Source organism: Neophocaena asiaeorientalis, unplaced genomic scaffold (assembly GCF_003031525.2).
Source record: "Neophocaena asiaeorientalis asiaeorientalis breed wild unplaced genomic scaffold, Neophocaena_asiaeorientalis_V1.1 scaffold79, whole genome shotgun sequence".
In the NCBI taxonomy this organism is placed as follows: domain Eukaryota; kingdom Metazoa; phylum Chordata; class Mammalia; order Artiodactyla; family Phocoenidae; genus Neophocaena; species Neophocaena asiaeorientalis.
In genome coordinates this window covers 299,286-317,722 of record NW_020175402.1, presented here as the reverse complement: position 1 = coordinate 317,722, position 18,437 = coordinate 299,286, and the positions used below count along the sequence as shown (strand labels likewise).

General features: G+C 52.8%; 1 protein-coding gene across 3 annotated transcripts in view; it reads left to right on the top strand.

The window, feature by feature from the left end:
- ECE1 (endothelin converting enzyme 1) overlaps positions 1-18,437 on the top strand; it is a 61,280-nt gene that overhangs the window by 32,438 nt on the left and 10,405 nt on the right. For all 3 annotated transcript variants that reach the window (XM_024766689.1, XM_024766688.1, XM_024766686.1), the window contains 9 exons: positions 139-285; positions 1,435-1,500; positions 2,569-2,760; positions 8,466-8,608; positions 10,251-10,365; positions 14,027-14,137; positions 15,385-15,483; positions 15,938-16,015; positions 17,454-17,557. In XM_024766689.1, coding sequence (XP_024622457.1) covers positions 139-285; positions 1,435-1,500; positions 2,569-2,760; positions 8,466-8,608; positions 10,251-10,365; positions 14,027-14,137; positions 15,385-15,483; positions 15,938-16,015; positions 17,454-17,557 — 1,055 coding nt within the window. The remainder of the gene's footprint in view (positions 1-138; positions 286-1,434; positions 1,501-2,568; positions 2,761-8,465; positions 8,609-10,250; positions 10,366-14,026; positions 14,138-15,384; positions 15,484-15,937; positions 16,016-17,453; positions 17,558-18,437) is intronic.

Here is an 18,437-nt window from a genome sequence, read left to right as displayed (position 1 = left end):
CCATCACGGGGCCCTGGGACAAGAACAACTTCCAGGGCACGCTGCAGGTGGTGACGTCCCACTACCGCACCTCGCCCTTCTTCTCCGTCTATGTCAGCGCCGACTCTAAGAACTCCATGCCCCCCTCCCTCCCCACAGCTCGGGGGCTGGAACATCACGGGGCCCTGGGACAAGAACAACTTCCAGGGCACGCTGCAGGTGGTGACGTCCCACTACCGCACCTCGCCCTTCTTCTCCGTCTATGTCAGCGCCGACTCTAAGAACTCCAGCAGCAATGTGATCCAGGTGAGAGGCCGGGGGAGAGGGCCGGGCCTGACCCCAGGGCCTGTTTTGAGTTTAGCAAGCAGCACCGTGAGGGCAGACCTGCCCTTGGGCGACAGGCTTCTGGTTTCTGAGCTTGGTTATTTCTGGAGGCTCCTGACTGTGAGATTTTTGCAGGAAAGTTGTGAAAGGGCAGGCTTGCCTTCCTTGGGTAGGTGGGGGTCACTGCAGCACAGGTGAATCTTTGGGGTTCTGACTGGTTACTGTGGGTCCCAGGAGTGATGTCAAGTCCTGGGCACAGCTGGAGTCACCTCCCGGCCACCCCAGCTCAGTCTCTGGCCTTTGTGGCTCTGCTCGGAATAGCTTTGAGTCCACCTCTTCCTGCCAGAGCCTGCCCCAGACTGAGTACCAGCACACCCAGGGGACCCCAGCCCTGCTCTGCCCACCCTCAGAGGCAGAAGCGAGAAACCCGGGTTGGGCCTCCTGAAGGCTAAGTTCCCACCCACCTCTGCCACTCACTCACTGCGTGACCATGGGCAAGTGCCTCAGCCTCTCTGAGATGCAATTTCCTTGTCAGTCAAATGAACTATAGCAATACCTACTCTAGGTATGTCAAGGTGTGGCCCAGGGCTCTGATAGGAGCTATCAGGGATTGACCCTCCCTACCTGCCCAGCACCCAACAAGGCCCTCACTGGCACTCTCTCCTTGAATCCTCATTCCAGCTCTGTGGGTTAGATAGTTCTCCTATTTTCCAGGTAAAGAACCCGAGGATCAGAAAGGTTCAGCAACTTGACCAAGGTGACACAGCCGTGAGTGGCTCTGGACTGCTCACCACCTTGGGAAGTGTTTAATGAAGCATAAGTGCTCTGCCAAGCCTAGAAGGAGTTTAAAGAGGAGGGTGGTTCCGTTTGACCTTCAGAAGGGCCCCAAATCCCCATGGCTGACCACATGTGTGGGAAGGCATGTAGCCCGACATGTGTCTGTCCCCTCGCTGGGGGGCCCATCCCAGGGATGGCCTCGGCTACCAGCTTGTGCCGCTGCTGGGGCCTGAGCTGCTCCTCCATTGCCATGTGCCTGCCGTCCCTGGAGCGAACAGAGACTGCGTGCAGGTGTGCGTGTGCAGGTGTGCGAGTGCAATGGGAGATCCCCTCTCACCCCGCCTTTCTCTTCAGGTGGACCAGTCTGGCCTGGGCTTACCCTCCAGGGATTATTACCTGAACAAAACCGAGAATGAGAAGGTAGGTGTGCCTCTTTAGAGAGTGGCTCCCGCCCAGACCCCCTCTCTCCATGGTTCATCCCCCTGGGTGTTCCCTCAGTGTACACACCTCTGCAGGTCTTTGAAGCTAGAGGAGCATAGAGGTGTCCCTTACCTGACAGTCCCTGGCAGGGGAGGGGTATCATTTGTCCCCATTCTAGAGCGAGGCAGTGATAACGCCCACCACCTTATACACACATCACCTCTGGCCCTCCCAGTAACCCTGCAGGTACTGAACATCTCTGAACTTCATTCGCCTCATGTGTCACATGGACATTATTTTTACCTGGCCTGTTACAGAGGAGGAAATAAGGCTCAGAGATGCTAAGTGACCTTATCAAGGTCACACAGCCAGTCATCAGTGGTGAGGCTGAGATTCTCATCCAGATCCGCTAACTCCAAAGCCCACACCTTTCCCTCCCCCTGGCTGCCTCCTGTGATGTCCCAGGGAGACCTGGCCTGAAGTTGGTTGACTGTCCATTCATGATTCCACCCACTGTGCTGAGCAAGTGGCTACCAAGTGCCTGATGCTAGGGAGACAGTGGGGAACAGGACCAGCCTGGTCCCTGCCCCATGGGGCTTCGAGTCTAGGAGGGGAGGCAGATGTTATGTAACTAACCACCCGATTAGAGGCATGATGATAAATTGTGAGAAGGGAAGGGTGAGCTGAGAAAGTAACCTGGAGACCTAATTCAGATCTGGGGGCCTGGTAGAGCAGGGTAGCTCAGAAGTGCGTTCCAATGATTGAGCGATGGCCCAATTGGTGGCTTCCATGTGATGAGCGTCCAGGAGGGAGTATGGGCTGGGACAGCAGGGACCAGCCCACTTCGGGACCTTTGTGGGCTTTATCCTGAGGGCCATGGGGAACCAGTGAAGGAGTGCACTGCCAAAACCGTTCTTGAAGCTGGTTTCCAGCGGGTATCCTGGGTGAAACCCCCCAGCCCCCTGGCTCCCTGCGCGGGGCTGCAGCTGGCCTGCCCCACCCTGCCCCCCTTGTCCAGTGGGCAGTGGGTAGCAGCCACTGACGGATGGGGGGTGCTGGGTCCCACAGGTGCTGACGGGATACCTGAACTACATGGTCCAGCTGGGAAAGCTGCTGGGCGGAGGGGACGAGGACACCATCCGGTCCCAGATGCAGCAGATCCTGGACTTTGAGACAGCGCTGGCCAACATCACCATCCCCCAGGAGAAGCGCCGGGACGAGGAGCTCCTCTACCACAAAGTGACAGCAGCCGAACTGCAGGTAGCTGAGCTCTGCTGACGCACCACAGAATTCAGGATGGAGGGCACTAGACTGGGGTGTTTACACCCCCTTCACCAGACCCTCAGAACAACCGCATGAAGCAGGGATGGTCGTTGTCCCCAGTTCACAGACGGAACTGAGGCTTAGGGAATTAGAGTTGCCTGCTGAAGGCCACACAGCCGGAGACCAGCCAAAGCCAGTCTCTTGCCCTACGCCAGGCTGCTTTTCTGCAACCGCAGCTACCTGGGGAGACTCTGTGGTCGTGATAATATTGGCTCACATTGGGCATTTCCAGTCTCTCAAGCTCAAGTACGTCAAGTACGTGAAGCTTGGGTTCTGATGTCACCTCCCTTTTCCGAGCCGGGAGGTCAGGTGATGTGCTCAAGGCCTCTAGGCTCCTAAGTGGCAGGGGAGCTGGGACCTGGACTCAGGCTTGGCTCACTGGAGCTCTGCTTTTGACCACGACCCCTGGTGACCTCCTGGAGCTGTAACAGGGTTGGGGTCAGACGCCCTCTGCACTGGGTGTACCCATCTGAGAAGTCGATGGCTCTTCTGTAGGTCAGCCTCTATCAAAGCCTGCCCCCTGGTGGCTGCTTGGGACTTGCAGGTAGTGAGGTGATTGCCTGCCAGTTCCTTCTTTCCAGTTCGTGGCATGTTGGTGTCCAGCCTTCCCCCAGGCTCTGGGGTCGCAGAGGAATCAGCAGAATGGCCTTAGTCAATCTTCCTGTTTCCTGCCATCGCCCAGGAATGCTCGGCTAGGCCGTGCTTCCCTGCTCGGAAGGATGTCCAGGCCACCTGTGGTGAGGCTTCACTCTTCCTCTGCCCAGCCGAGTCCTGCCCATCCATTAGATTTTGGCTCATCTCTGCTGCTTTAGGGAAGAACACCTAGGTCCCTACCCCTTTTTCTCTCTCCATCCCTCCCTCCAACAGGTGTCTGTGGGGCTACCTTGGGGCCTTTCTCTTGACGTGCTTCCAGGCGAGTAAGGGACACCAGCGAGGAAACAAGCTCAGTCTCGTTGCCGAGTGCTTTGGGCAAAAGAAGCAGGGCACTGGGGCCAGGGGCAGAGCTAAGTCAGGGAGGGTGAGTCTAATGAATAAGAGAGCAGGGGCCAGGCTGACTGAGTGTCCCAGGCGGAGGTGCAGCCCACACAAAGGCTGGGGATGAGGGCAAGAGAGCCTGGCCTCCTTCTGGGTGCCAGCTGCCCTTTAGGTCCCCAGAGGAGCTGGCATCAGGGGGAGTGGTGCTGAGTGGATTGTTATGGAGATCAGCAGCCCGTGCTGGGCACCATCTGGCACTGTTTTTCCGCTCCGAGGCCAGGAAGTCGAGGAAGATGCTGTTTGTGCAACATGATTTGGTTTGCTCCAGCTGCCCAGTTCTCAGCCCAGAAGGGCTCCAGCAGTCCCTCTCCCCCCTGCATGGCCACGAAGGCAACTGACAGCCCGAGAGTGGCCGAGAAAGCACAGTAGCCCTGGGCACATCTGCCCCAGCGTGGCTTCCAGGCTCTGCCCCTAGATGTCTTTTCATCATTGCTTTTGCTCTATTCTTCCAAGCAAGCAAGGAAAGGCTTTTCCTCCCTCCCAGCTACAGAGCTCCCAGGTTGGGGAGAATTTTAGCAGAGGCAGCAGCCTGGAGTTGTGTGAGTCCTGGGCTTGGAGTCAGAAGACTGCTCTGGCCCAGCCCCACCGTGAGCCTTGGGCAAGTCACATAACCCCCTCTTTGAGCCTCGGTTTCCTTCCTTATAAAATGGGCTTTGCTTGCTCATTTACACCTGCTCCGTTGCAGAACACAGAGACAAATGAGGGACAGCCCCTGCCCTCATAAGGGGCAGTGGTTCTTAACTTTAAGTCACAGAATTCTTTGAGGACAGGTTGAAAACTGTGGCACGTCTCCCAGGAGAAATGGGCATGGTTACGTATAAAAAAATTATATCTCGTGTTTAAAGAAGTCCTGGACCCCTGAAGCCTGGTGTCCTGGATGAGAATCGGCCTGCCCTGCCCATGGGGTTGCATAACGGTGAGATAAGGCAAAGGATGAGTTCTCATCTTGTAAACTGACATGCAATTCGAACATATTACAGTAATCGATCTTAGTATTATTCCTGTGTCATCGGTGATGACAGCCCATGTCTCCAGCCCTAAACCAGTTTGATTCATTCCACCCTTGGACAGAGAATGTCTTTTTGTTCCCTGGTATCTGGAAATTTGGTGTTCTTCCCAGACTCCAGGAGGCTCAGGGAAAGGCGCCCCAGCCTTTCACAGTGTGGTTCTAGGAATACACGGCGGTTCCAGGCAAGCCCCCAGCAGCAGAGTCTGAATTCAGACCCATGAATCCAACATCCTTCTGTTGCTTCTCTAGGGGCTTGAGGACCTTCCTGTTCCTTTCTAGGACCTTCCACACCAAAAATTGATTGGGAATGAGCCCCACCCTCTGCTCTAAATTCTTCAGCTGAGATAGAGCCTGGGAGCACCCTCGTTCCTCTCCCAGTTTGCAAGCCTACTTGAGCTGGGTGCTTGGTGACCAGCAGTGCTCTTTGGCTGCGGGTGTGGAAAATAGAGCTCATCTGTGTGCCCCAAAGGCTTTGAGTCACAAGTGGAATGTCCTGGTTGGTTAAAACAGCCGTCTCCATGGAGATGGACCCAGGCACTCGGGTTTAAGTTAAGTGTTCACTAAATCAGTAAAGATTGAAAATGTGAAAATCCTGGTATTCAACATGCACTTTGTTTCAGAGTTGTGGAAATTTACCTGCACAGAACACCTGCTCTCCCAAAAGGAACAGGCTTGTGTTAAGTATACGGGGATTTATCATCACCTGTATCTGTACCCTGATCAGAGAGTTCCAATCACCTGCAGTTTATGAAGCTCTTGTTAATTGTATAAACAGCGACATTTTGTAAACGTGGCGATTTTCCCGGGGGACTTTGCCAGCAGGTCACACTGTCAGGTGGCTCTAAGTGTTGAGCCCTGTCTGACCATCTCACCTGGACACCTTCAAGTTTTGCAGCCATAGAAATTTGATGGAGAGCCCCGGAGGTCACCTGCTTAAGGAGCTCTTGCCAGGAAGAGAGGGAGGAATGGACAAGCTACGGGGAAAAAGAAGCTCGATTTATTGTATAAGCTGTCCCGAGAGGCACAGAGTAGCCCACCCTTGGCAGGGATTTTTTTTTTTATTTATTTTTATTTTATCTGTGGCTGCGTCAGCTTTTTTTTTTAAATTAATTAATTAATTAATTAATTTTGGCTGCGTTGGGTCTTCGTTTCTGTGCGAGGGCTTTCTCCAGTTGTGGTGAGCGGGAGCCACTCTTTATCGCGATGTGCGGGCCTCTCACTGTCATGGCCTCTCGTTGCGGAGCACAGACTCCAGACGTGCAGGCTCAGGAGTTGTGGCTCACGGGCCCAGTTGCTCCGCGGCATGTGGGATCCTCCCAGACCAGGGCTCGAACCCGTGTCCCCTGCATTGGCAGGCAGACTCTCAACCACTGCGCCACCTGGGTAGGGATTTTTGTCTCCATTTGAGAGAAAGGCTGCAAAGTGACTTGAGGTCCAGAGCTGGTTCATGATGGGGACCCCAGTCTAGGTCTTCTCCAAAACAGGGCTCTTCCCAGCTCACCTTGGTGCCAGGCAGATGGGGATGTATTGGGGCCCACTGGGCACAGCTCTTCCCAACTCTGTGGGTAGTTTGCAATAGGTCATGGTGGGAATGCAAATTATCCGGCATCACTGAGAGCCAGTTGTTAAATGTTTACCAGCACACCACTGCCCACGGGACCTGCCCTCCTCAGTCCTTTGAGGTCCTTGTTCCCCAGCAGCTGAGCTGCCCTTTAAAACCAGAGAGACTGTCAAGTGGGAGGTTTTTATGGCTGCCTCTGTCACTGAGGACATCTTAAGTATTTACCAGCAGGTTATAGATTCATCGATGTCACAGATTGATTTTACGTTCTTAATTGATCTTCCTGTATGAAGGCCATTTATAAGGCATCTCTCGCTTCCTTTATCTGTCTTACATTTTGCCCGTTTTCAAGGGAACAAAGAACAGAATTTGGAATCAGTCCCAGGACCACTCTTGGGAGACTTTGAGCAATGATTACAATAGCTCATCAATGATTATAATAGCTAACATTGATTGCTCGCTAAATGCCAGATACCATTGACGTTACAGGCGTTTTTGCTGGAACACAGTATATGCAGTCCTGAAAAACCTTGCATCCTGTAAAACTACAGGACTGAAAAGAACTAAAAACGACAGAACATATGGGGAAAATAGGACTAGAGCAGTCCATTCAAAAGTTGTGTAACTTGAGGACATTATGCTAAGTTAAATAAGCCAGTCCCAAGGACAAATAGACTGCATGGTTCCACTTAGATGAGGTACATAGAGTAGTCAGGTTCACAGACAGAAAGTAGAATGGTGGTTGTCTAGGGCTGAGGGAGGGGGATGGGGGGAGTTATTTTTAATAGATTCAGAGTTTCAGTTTTGCAAGATGAACTCTGTGGATGGATGGTGGTGATGGTTGCACAACGTGAATATATTATGCTTAATGCCACTGAACTGAACACTTAAACATGGCTAAGGTGGTAAATTTTATGTTACCCCAATTTTTTTTTAAAGTTGTGCCACTTGGTCATCAAAACACTCAAAAGACAGTAATTGGAACCTTGAGAAATAGCTCGCATGGCTGGAGGCTGCCTGGTGGGAAATGGAACTCCTGGCTGTGGACACGGAGACCCCGAAGATAGACAGATGGGAGCTCTATGCAGTGGGGCTGCCGTTAGGCGGGCCAAGGGCAAGTGCAGCCCTCTGGGAGCTGAGAGTTATGCAAAGTGGCATGTGCCTCTGTGGGGAGGGTTGTGTGCAGGTGCTCCTTTTAAATTATCTTAAAATAGAGCTGACTGGCTTCCTGTGTGGGCATGGGCTGAGCTGAGGGCTTTTCCTCTCTTGCTGAGGTTATCCTCCTATGCTTGCTTTTCCAGATCCCATGCCTGAGAAAGACCTCCTGTGCATAGAGAATTCTGTACACTCTACTGCTGTTATTCTTGTAGTTACCAATCGTACGGAAGACTGATCATATAGAATCTAGTTGATGTTACAGGACCACACGTTGAGTAGAGCAGACAGGATTGTTTAATTCTCACACTAACCCTGTGGGGTGGGTTTTATGATGATGATGAGCCTCACTTTTCAGATGAGATTCCCGAGGCACAGAGGGGCTCATCCACTTACTCCAGGTCACACAGCTAGTAAGCGTATGAACCCAGGCAGTTGGCTCCGGATTCTACACACATCCATTGCAGACCCCTCTAAGGCTCAGTTTCTTCATTAGTAAAATGGGGATAATGGTACCTACCGCCTAGGCTTGTCATGAGGTCCAACTGAGAGAAGATGTGTGTCACTGATGGTGGCCCCTGGCACTGGAGGGGCTTGACCAACAGTGGCTGCCGCTGTTGTCACTGTGTCTCCTCTTATTCCATTTCGAGTTACAGTTTGGTGTTTGGTGCCTTACAGTTCTATACGTACAGCGTCTCTGACAACAGTCAGCCAGCCTGGGTTTGACATCACATCTGCCCAGTGCACCGTCAGCCAGCGCCCAGCTCTTTGCTTTGTCTGCGGTGAGGGCTTGATGGTGCCTTCTTCAGAAGAACGACCTAGAGTCCTGGGCTCTGAGGAGAAGCAGCCCAGCCAGAGTCATGCTGTCTGCTTCCCTTCCAGGCCTTGGCGCCCGCCATCAACTGGCTGCCCTTCCTCAACACCATCTTCTACCCCGTGGAGATCAACGAATCCGAGCCTATAGTCGTCTATGACAAAGAGTACCTGAGCCAGGTCTCCACTCTCATCAACATCACAGACAAATGGTAAGGGCACCCGGCCACCTGGGATGGGCTTCTCATGGGCAGCCTCTTGGTCACACACGGCCCCTCTCCTCAGCCAGGACGGGGGCCACACTGACTAGGAACATGGGCCCTGGGCTGGCTTCTGTGAGAGGCTGCAGGGTACCCAGGCTCCTCTGCCCGCCAGCTTGGTAGCCTTGGGCATGTTTCTTTCCCTTTTTCGGGTTCATTTTCCTCATCCATAAAATGGGGATACGAATACAGAGAACTGAGTGAAATAATCTGTGTGAAGTATTTTAACACAGTGCCTGACACTGAATGGGACTCAGTAAATGTTAGCTAATAATTTAGTTAATATTTATGATTTTTTAAAAATATTTATTTAGTGGGCTTCCTTGGGGGTGCAGTGGTTAGGAGTCTGCCTGCCAGTGGAGGGGGACGCGGGTTTGAGCTCTGGTCCGGGAAGATACCACGTGCCACAGAGCAACTAGGCCTGTGTGCCACAACTACTGAGCCTGTGCTCTAGAGCCCGCGAGCCACAACTACTGAGCCTGTGTGCCACAGCTCTTGAAGCCCACGCACCTAGAGTCCGTGCTCCGCAACAAGAGAAGCCACCACAATGAGAAGCCCGCGCCCCACAATGAAGAGTAGCCCCCGCTCGCCGCAACTAGAGAAAGCCCACGCACAGCAATGAAGACCCAACGCAGCCAAAAATAATAAATAATTTTTTAAATTATTTATTTATTTGGCTGCGTCAGGTCTTAGTTGTGGCACACGGGCTCTCTAGTTGTGTCATGCAGGCTCTAGAGCGTGTAGGCTTAGTTGCCCCCCGGCATGTGGAATCTTAGTTCCCCGACCAGGGATTGAACCTGCGTCCCCTGCATTGGAAGGCAGATTCTTAACCACTGGACCACCAGGGAAGTCCTATGATTTTTTAATTGTAAAGATTTGTTGCAGAAATGTATTTAACTACAGAAAAAAATTCAAATTACCCAAAACACTCATGTTGATCTTATGGGATGTGTATGTGTGTTTGTGGAGAGAAGCAGGTATGTGAGAGAGAGAGCAAGAGGTGGATTTTCTAATACATGGTTCCTTTTTTTGCCATCATCGTGACCACATGTATAGTCTGCTTTTCCCTTGACCTTTACCATAAGCACCTTCCCCATGTCGTCCCAGACCCTCTGCAGGTCTCATTTTTCATGGCTACATAATATTCCATCAAGTATAAATATGATTATTTACTCACTGTTCCCCACTTGTCAGACTTTCAGGTTGGTTCCAGTTTGAGGCTGGATGTTCACCATAGTGAACACTATATCTATGTGTGAAGGTGACTTGTTTGCAAAGGTGACACCAGCCACAGATGGTTCTCTGTGCCCTGAGGATGGGGGCAGTGAGAGCTCTCATTCATAGAGAACTTGGCCTGGCTGGCCAGAGCTTCCTTCCTTCCCCTCCGATTCTTAGGCCCCCTTTCCCACCTTTGGCCTTCTGGCTGGGTCTTCCCCAAACATTGGAAATGGCCACTCCTTCCCTTCTTCAGCCCAGTACCACACAGCATCCAGGGTGCATCTCCGTGAGCGCCCCCTAGAGGCCAGTGGGGGGAATGCTGCTGTGCGTCCAACCTGGGGCACTTCTGAGCCTGTCTGTCATCTTCTTGCCCCAGCCTACTGAACAACTACATGATCTGGAACCTGGTGCGGAAAACAAGCTCCTTCCTCGATCAGCGCTTTCAGGACGCCGACGAGAAGTTCATGGAAGTCATGTACGGGACTAAGAAGGTGAGCACCTGCTGTGCGCCAGGCCCTAGAACTCGCGAGGGAGGTAGACAACAGGCAGAGGATGAAGAGGGCCACTGAAGGGATCCACCATGGTGTCCCTGGGTGCACAGGAGGGGATCTAAGCCAGCCAGGGGTGGGCAGAAGTTTCCAGGAAGAGGTGATTACACCGTCTTCAAGTGTAAAGAGGACTCTCAGTGATTTAGCTAATTTACAGCAAAAGGTGGCTTCTGGGCTTTCCCTTCCGACTCCTTCTCAATGGTGATGGTGATAAGGCTTTCCTTGTGTAACTCATGTGACTGTCACATCCCTGCAAGGTGGGTATGATCATCAGCCCCCTCTCACACAGGGGCCCCCCCCAATAATACTACTTCTTCACCATAAATGTAAAACCCTTGGAGCAGCCCCTGACTCACGGTAAGTACGACACGAGTGTCCACTGATACCATTATCCTCCCAAGCCCCAGACCAGGTGGTTTCCACCAGCTTTATTTTATTTTATTTTATCTTTCAGTACTTATTTATTTATCTTTATTTGGCTGTGCCAGGTCTTAGTTGAGGCACGCGGGATCTTTTTTTTAGGTGCGGCATGTGGGCTTCTTAGTTGCGGCACGCATGTGGGATCTAGTTCCCCGACCAGGGATCAAACCCGGGCCCCCTGCACTGGGAGCCTGGAGTCTTAACCACTGGGCCACCAGGGAAGTCCCTTCACCAGCTTTAACTGCCCCACTGTGACCCCTGCCCTCCAGCTACTTCCACCTCCCCAAGGAAGTGGAGGTCATTGTGTCGTTCACACGGCCAGCTAGTGCGTGTTCACTGACACCCTGACACCATGTGCCAGATTCTGAGCCCAGTACGGAGACACTGAGATGGGGTCTGTGCCCCAGGCCCCCACATCTGCTGAGGGGGCTGAGAGAAACCGATCAGTCCTCACGTGCTGAGGGGATACACCAAGCCGGGACCCCTGCAGGCAGCTAGGAGGTACCCCAGCCACAGAGCAGTGGAGGCTGGAGTGCCAAGCCCCCCTACCCCGGCACACCCTGCCCACGCCCAGGACCGCAGCTAGCAAGACCCCAGGGGGCGAGCAGAGCTGGCGCCAGGTGGACTCTGCTCCTGCAGCCCCTCCCAGAGTCCAGGGCAGTGGGCAGAGCCAGATGAGGACTGGCAGAGAATGGCAGCATGTGGGTCCCGGAGCTGATCCTGGGGAAAGTTCTGTCTCTCCCTCCCCTTGTACACCCACCTCTGGCAGGAAGGGGACAGAGGGAGAGGGAGGCTGGGAACAATCCCTGCTCCTGACAAGAGGGGCTTGCTCAGCCACGAAGGCCACCCTGGGCCCGCAGAGAAGGGCCAGGGGAAGAGCTGGCTGCCCTGCCCTCCTTCCTGCCCCACCTGCTGCTATCTTGGACCAGCCCTGGGTGAGCGCCTGGGTCACAGACGCGACAAGGCAGGGACTCTGTCCCCTGAACACGTGGTCTCCCAGGCTCTCTGAGCCTCAGTTTTCTCATCTGTTGTTTGGGATCATCCCTGACCTCATCTCACAGGACCCTTGGGAATGGCCTCCACTTGGGAAAACACTTTTAATTTGTAAAGCCTTATACAGCATCCAGGTGCCCATCCTCGTAGGGAGGTAATAGCACAGAGCTTTGGGTCAGAAGTTCTGAGTTTGCAATGCTTCCTCTAACCATACAGCCTTGGGCAAATCACTTCATTGGATCAGGGAGCTCAGTCTTCCCATCTGTAAAAAGGGGTAACTCATCACTGCCCTATTTACCAGAGGGTTGTCTGAGATTACATGAGGGAATCCCTGCAAAGTCTGCTGTGAAGGCTACCATACTGCACACCGTGTTCTTCATCTGCAGAAAGGAGCACAGAGGGTACCTGCCTCGTCGGGTTAACAGCGAGGATTCTGCAGGGTAGGGCCCCGCACCCAGTAAACACTTACTAAACATTTACTACTATTGCTGATGCTGTTACGCTTTTTATGCACCTGTCTCTCCCCCGAATGTTCTGGGCATTTCAGCTGAGCCCAGAGGGCAAGACCTAGCACAGTCAGGGCACAGCAGAACTGCTCAGAGAACACTGGCTGTGTGAGTTAATGAACGCGTGCGTGAATGAACGGGTTTACGCGAAGAACCCCCTGAGAAGACAATAAGAATCAGTCCGTGATTCAGCCGTCCCAGCCTGGAGCCCCCACAGAGCCCAGCAGTTAGAATCCCCCTGGGCCCAACCTCCTGTGGGGTCAGGCTCCGCCAGATCCGGTACAGCCCGTGTCCAGCTGTAGGCTTTGAAGCTGAGGAAGAGCAGTGGGTGGGGTTGGGGGGAGGAGAGGGGTGGCCAAGTGGACACACAGCTGGGAGAGTTTAAAAGAACTTAGAGGGGCTTCCCTGGTGGCGCAGTGGTTGGGAGTCTGCCTGCCGATGTAGGGGACACGGGTTCGTGCCCCGGTCCGGGAAGATCCCATATGCTGTGGAGTGGCAGAGCCCGTGAGCCATGGCCGCGGAGCCTGCGCGTCTGGAGCCTGTGCTCTGCAACGGGAAAGGCCACAATAGTGAGAGGCCCGTGTACTGCAAAAAAAAAAAAGAACTTAGCGAAGGCTGGAGTGCCTTTTTCTTCCTTCCTTTCTTCCTTCTTGCCTTTAAGAAAATTTTTTAAAAGGTGTAATTTACACACAATAAAATGTATACACTAAGTATACAGGTTAGTGAGTTTGGACAAATGAAATCACTTCTGTAACCACCAACCCAATCAAGACAGAGAACATATCATTAACTGCATAGATATTATTTGCACGTTTGTCCAGCGTGCTCTGCCCAGGAGGGTCCCTTGCCCGCCATTCCCATCAGTCTTCCCGATCCAGCATCCCCAGAGGTGGGCGTAGATGGGACCACACAACTGTTCAGGCTTCTTTTGCTCAGCAAAACAGCTGTGAAATTCATCCATGTTGTGTACATCAGTTGTTCCTTCCCTTTTGTTTCCAAGTCGTGTGCTGTTGTATAAAAATACCACATTTTGTTTATCCATCTGCCTGGCGATGGGCATTTGTGTTGTTTTCAGTTGATGGCTGTTATGAAGCAGGCTACCCTGAGCCTGGGTGGTTTTTACCACCTGCTCTTCAGGGTTAAGAAGACTGGGCTTCCTCTGCAGCACAGGGGTTTATGTGAGCAGGGCCACCACTTGTGGTCATACGGACTGTCCCCAAAGGCTGCCAGGGCAGGGGAGCAGGTGGGGCTGAAGCTAGTGCCTCACCGGGGGGTAGAAAGTTAACTGCCCAAGGCTCTCTGCCACCAGGATCCTCGTCCTCTTCCAGGAGGGGTGTGGGGTGTGGAATCAGGCACGTGAGAGTTCCGGTGGCTGGGGGCCTCTGGACCAGCGGTTTCCCCTTGCTGAGTATCTGTTTCCTCATCAGGCTCCCAGGTTCATTTTGATGGCTCCGGAGGATACCATCAGCATCTGTGAAGTGCTCTGCAGGAAGTAGTAGATGCCGGTGATTAGGGCTATCCCGTGGCCTCTTGGTCCAGTGCCTAAAATAACTTCCACTGGGTCAGAAAAGGTCTCCCTCAAGTTCTGGACAGGAGCACGGGCCTAGCTGGTGCCACCTCCCAGACAGACAGGGGTTGGGAAGAAGGATGGGGGCCAAGTAACCCCTCTGACTTGTGTTTTCCAGACCTGTCTTCCTCGCTGGAAGTTTTGCGTGAGTGACACAGAGAACACCTTGGGCTTCGCCCTGGGCCCCATGTTCGTCAAAGCGACCTTCGCCGAGGACAGCAAGAACATAGTAAGTGTCTCCCTGTGCACACAGGCTGTGACATCACTCCTGCGATGGCCCCTCACGAGCCTGACAGCCCACGCTCTGGTCTGCTCTGGACCTTCCCTACCCCAGGCCAGGGCTCCAGCTTTAACTCCAAGGTCCTGTTTTCTAAAGCCTTGAATAATCTGAGTTATGCACAATAGCTGCTATGATCGGATACCAGGCACCTTATCTGTAGTAGCTCATGTAACCCTCACCACAGCCCGGCCAGGTTATTCCAGCCGTCTCCACCTCCAAGAGGCAGGCAGGACCCAGAGAGGTAATGTTGACAGAGCACCCTGACCTCGAGGGGTGACGGACAGAGGAACCTCATGGCTGAGCACCAGGAGACAGCCAGGCCCCAGCTCAGATCCTGGCTTTACCTCTTCCTGGCTGGGTGACTTGGGATAATCTCACTCCGTGAACATGGAAGTGGGAGTGTCCATCCTGCCAGTGGAGACTAAATGACATAGTGCACACAAGAGGGCACCTGGCACAGAAGAAGGGGTCAATAAATGGTAGCTGTTAACGTCGTTGGTACCACTTTTATTTCTAACTTTAACTGCATAGATATTATTTGCAGTCAGAGGTTAGCAAACTGAGACTCAAATCTGTTACGTGACTGACCATGACCTACCTGTTAGTGGCTGATGCCATCAGTCCCTCTGCTCTTTCTGCTGCCCGACTCCACCTTCCCCTGCCCTAGAGTCTTCAGTCTCCGGGTCTGCTCTCAACGTTATCACCCTCAAAAGCAGCCATTCATCTCCAGCCCAAGCAGAGCATTTCTGAAACCGCTCCTCAGAACTCGACCTCTCTAGATTTTAAAGCCCAGTCCATCAGAAAGGAATTCTGTGATCCAGTACATCTGAGAACAGCTACATATTCTGGCATCTCTAAAAAGAGTTGCAGCGCCTGGTACCCAGTAAAGGCTCTGAAAAGTCCCGCAGCAAAGAGACTTTTCCAACGTTCCCAAAGCTTGCCCTGAGTGTATTTGACCAGGGAGCCCTGTTTACAGAAGTCCAGTCTCATCTCACAGGATGTTAGTGTTCAGAGGAACGAGTTTGGGGGAACATGGCTGTGGCCCCCCTCCTTAGCCCAGCACCTTGGAGCACAAGACCTCAAGCCAGGATCTGAGTTGAGTCTCTGGCCTGGTGTCATCCTTCTCCCTGGGATGCCCACTGCCTTTAGGCAAGTCCAGTGCCCAGACCTGACTGGTTCAGCTGCTGTCTTCTCAGGCCAGTGAGATAATCCTGGAGATCAAGAAGGCGTTTGAAGAGAGCCTGAGCACCCTGAAGTGGATGGATGAAGACACTCGGAAATCAGCCAAGGAAAAGGTGAGGCTGGACGGGTGCTGGGAGGGGTCCCGCACAGAGGGCAGCAGCCTCAGAGAGACGAGGGTGGATGAAGAAGGGACTAGTTTTATCCAATGAGCGCAGCACGGTCGCTGTCCTGTGTTCAGGAGGTGGAAAGTCCAGCACGATGGAGGGACAGCCTTGAACACATGATCGGATTAACGACTGTATGAAAACAAACTGTGCTAAGTGTGCAAGGGAGGTGTGACCATGGATCAGATGCGGCCCAGCAGGGGGTGGTGACCAGGGAAGGCTTCCCTTGGGACATGACATTTAGGCAGAGACCCCAAGGATAAGTGGAAGTTAGACAAGAGGAAGGGACGTGAAAGCTCTGAGATGGGAGGAGCTGGGCCGTTTCCCCTTGGCCCAGACCCTGAGCCCGGCATCCACAGAGCACTGCTGGGCGTTCACTGTCCTCTGTGTCTCTCCTGCCCAGGCGGATGCGATCTACAACATGATAGGCTACCCCAACTTTATCATGGACCCCAAGGAGCTGGACAAAGTGTTCAGTGATGTGAGTGGCTCCCACCCTGCCCCCTTGCATTCCTGAATACCCATGGGGACCCCGCTTGGGAAAGGGCAGAGGCTGGGTCTGGGTGGGCCGCTGGAGGCACCATGACTGTCAAGACATCTGGAGATGATGTGGTGTGGGGTTTGGGCATGGACTGCGAACTAAGGAGCCGTTATCTGCTCCTTCCTCTCCTGGGCCAGCCGGTGACCCCCACCTCCCCAGAGCCGCCAGCAGTCAATGACCAGCACAGCACAGTCAGCTCTACTGAATGAGTGGGAAATAATGGGGGAAAACAGATCCTAGAAGGTGTAGAGAGAATCGGTGTCCCTAAAGCATCAGGGGGTAGAGTACAGAGTGGAACCCCTCATACACTTCCCAGCCCCCCGAGTTGCCTCCTATCCCCAGGCTTCTCCCCAACCTCCCCAGAGAAACCTGGACCTCTCATTCAGACTTCGAAATGCTAATGGGAAAGAGGAAGAATAAATCCCAAGTGCACGTTTAAGCTTAATTTAGGCAACAAGCGTAGTTGATACATCCCTGGTGGTTAGACCTTTGGGCAAATCACTCCTTTAAACGGATTGTGCTTCTGCCCTGAAAGATAAAGTTTTATACCTTATAATTGAAATTTGTGAATTCAGGCATTTTAGAAATTGTAATAACCGCTCATCATGGTTATATTTAAAACCAAAGAACATTAAAACTACTTCTGAGAATATGGGGCTCATATTCTCAGCCTTTTTCCTTGAGAGTAATTTTAGATGCTCCAGGGTATCATGATATAAGACGAGGGGCTCCTGGAGACAGCCCAGGCAGACCCCACAGGATTGGAGTCATGACCCCAAGGGCCTAGCATTTTACCAGAGCCCTGATGTAAAGCCAAAAAGTCCTAGAGCAGATCTAAGGGAGAACCTTGCCCCTGGCAAGAGCTGAAAGGCCGGGCTGAGTGGTGAGGAAGGTGTGCAGTAATGCCTGTCCCCTGAGGTTTCACAGATCCCAGCTGGATTTATGAGGTCTGTGCTGGCCAGCGTGGTAGCTACTAGCCACAGATGGCTAATTAATTAAAATCAAAATGAATTAAATAATTAAGTTAAAAGGTTGCACTAGCCACATTTGAAATGCTCAGAAGCCACATGTGGCTGCTGTCGACAGTATCCGACAACATACGCGTAGAACATGTCCATCATCGCAGAAAGTTCTGGACCCCACTGGACATATTTCCCACCTAAGGCCCTGGCACGGCTGCAGGGGCTTCCTGCTGCCTGGGGGTGAGGGCCAAGGGAAGAGCCCAAGCCTGCAGCTCTGAGCCCTCCGTTCTAGTCTCTGCCCTGCGGACCAGCCCCCTGACTGCATGGGGTCTCAGTTTCCTCGGTTTTAGAAGACACGGTTTGCGTTCAGGGACCTGAGTGGGCTCTGACCCTGTGGCTTGCTCCCGCCTGTCCAGTACACCGCGGTTCCAGACCTCTACTTCGAGAACGCCATGCGGTTTTTCAACTTCTCATGGAGGGTCACTGCCGACCAGCTCCGGAAAGCGCCCAACAGAGATCAGTGAGTCCCCGGGCCTCGCTGGGAGGGCACGGGCTCCTGCAGGCAGGTATGGGGGCCCAGCTCTCCTTCAGCACGAGCAGGGTGCGGGATGTGACTGTCACGAGGGCCCTCTGAGGAGCGGGGGCGGCTGTTACCCCGCTCAGAAGCCGGGAGCTGAGATCAGCCCAAGTCTGTGTGCCCTTAGAGCCCAGCCTGTTGCCAGACGGAGCTTTCGCCCCTGGAGTTGAGCAGGCCTGGCATCACCGCCCAGCTCCACCACTTCAGCGTTCGGAGCCTTTGCTTCATTATCTGTAGATAGGATGGGAGGAGCTTAATAGCCTCCTAGAAAACTCAGATGTAATCAGCCTAGTACTAGTTCTCAGACTAAACTCCCTCCATGCCTAAAACATTTTGCAGGGTAAATGTTAGAGAAAAGAGAAAGCAACTTCTTTGCCTCTGGCTCCCTCTCGTGGACAACAGGGGTTTGAGTTGTCGTCAACCAGGGCTCCCCATAAACGTACAAGAAGGTGGTTTTTGATCTCCAGAATAAGGCACAGGCACTGCCCCAGTGTTGTGAATTTATTTGAAGTCTTTTAATTTAGCTGAAAATTTTCCATCTAAAGTTAGTCTCCTACTCATTAATATACCCACCCCTTAATACATCTCTGTGGGACTTACTGGAGGAGACATAGTGACTGTCGAGGCTCTTGGAGAAAATATCCTTTCTGTCTCACTCCACTCCCCACTGGCCCTTCCCACCAGAAAAACCATTTGGAATCCAAGTGTTTCATTACTATCTACCATCAGGGCCCCTTCTACACTCTTAAAATCATTGAACCCCCCAAAGCTTTTTTGTTTATGGGAGTTATATATATATTTTTTTTTTTTTTTTTTAACAAAT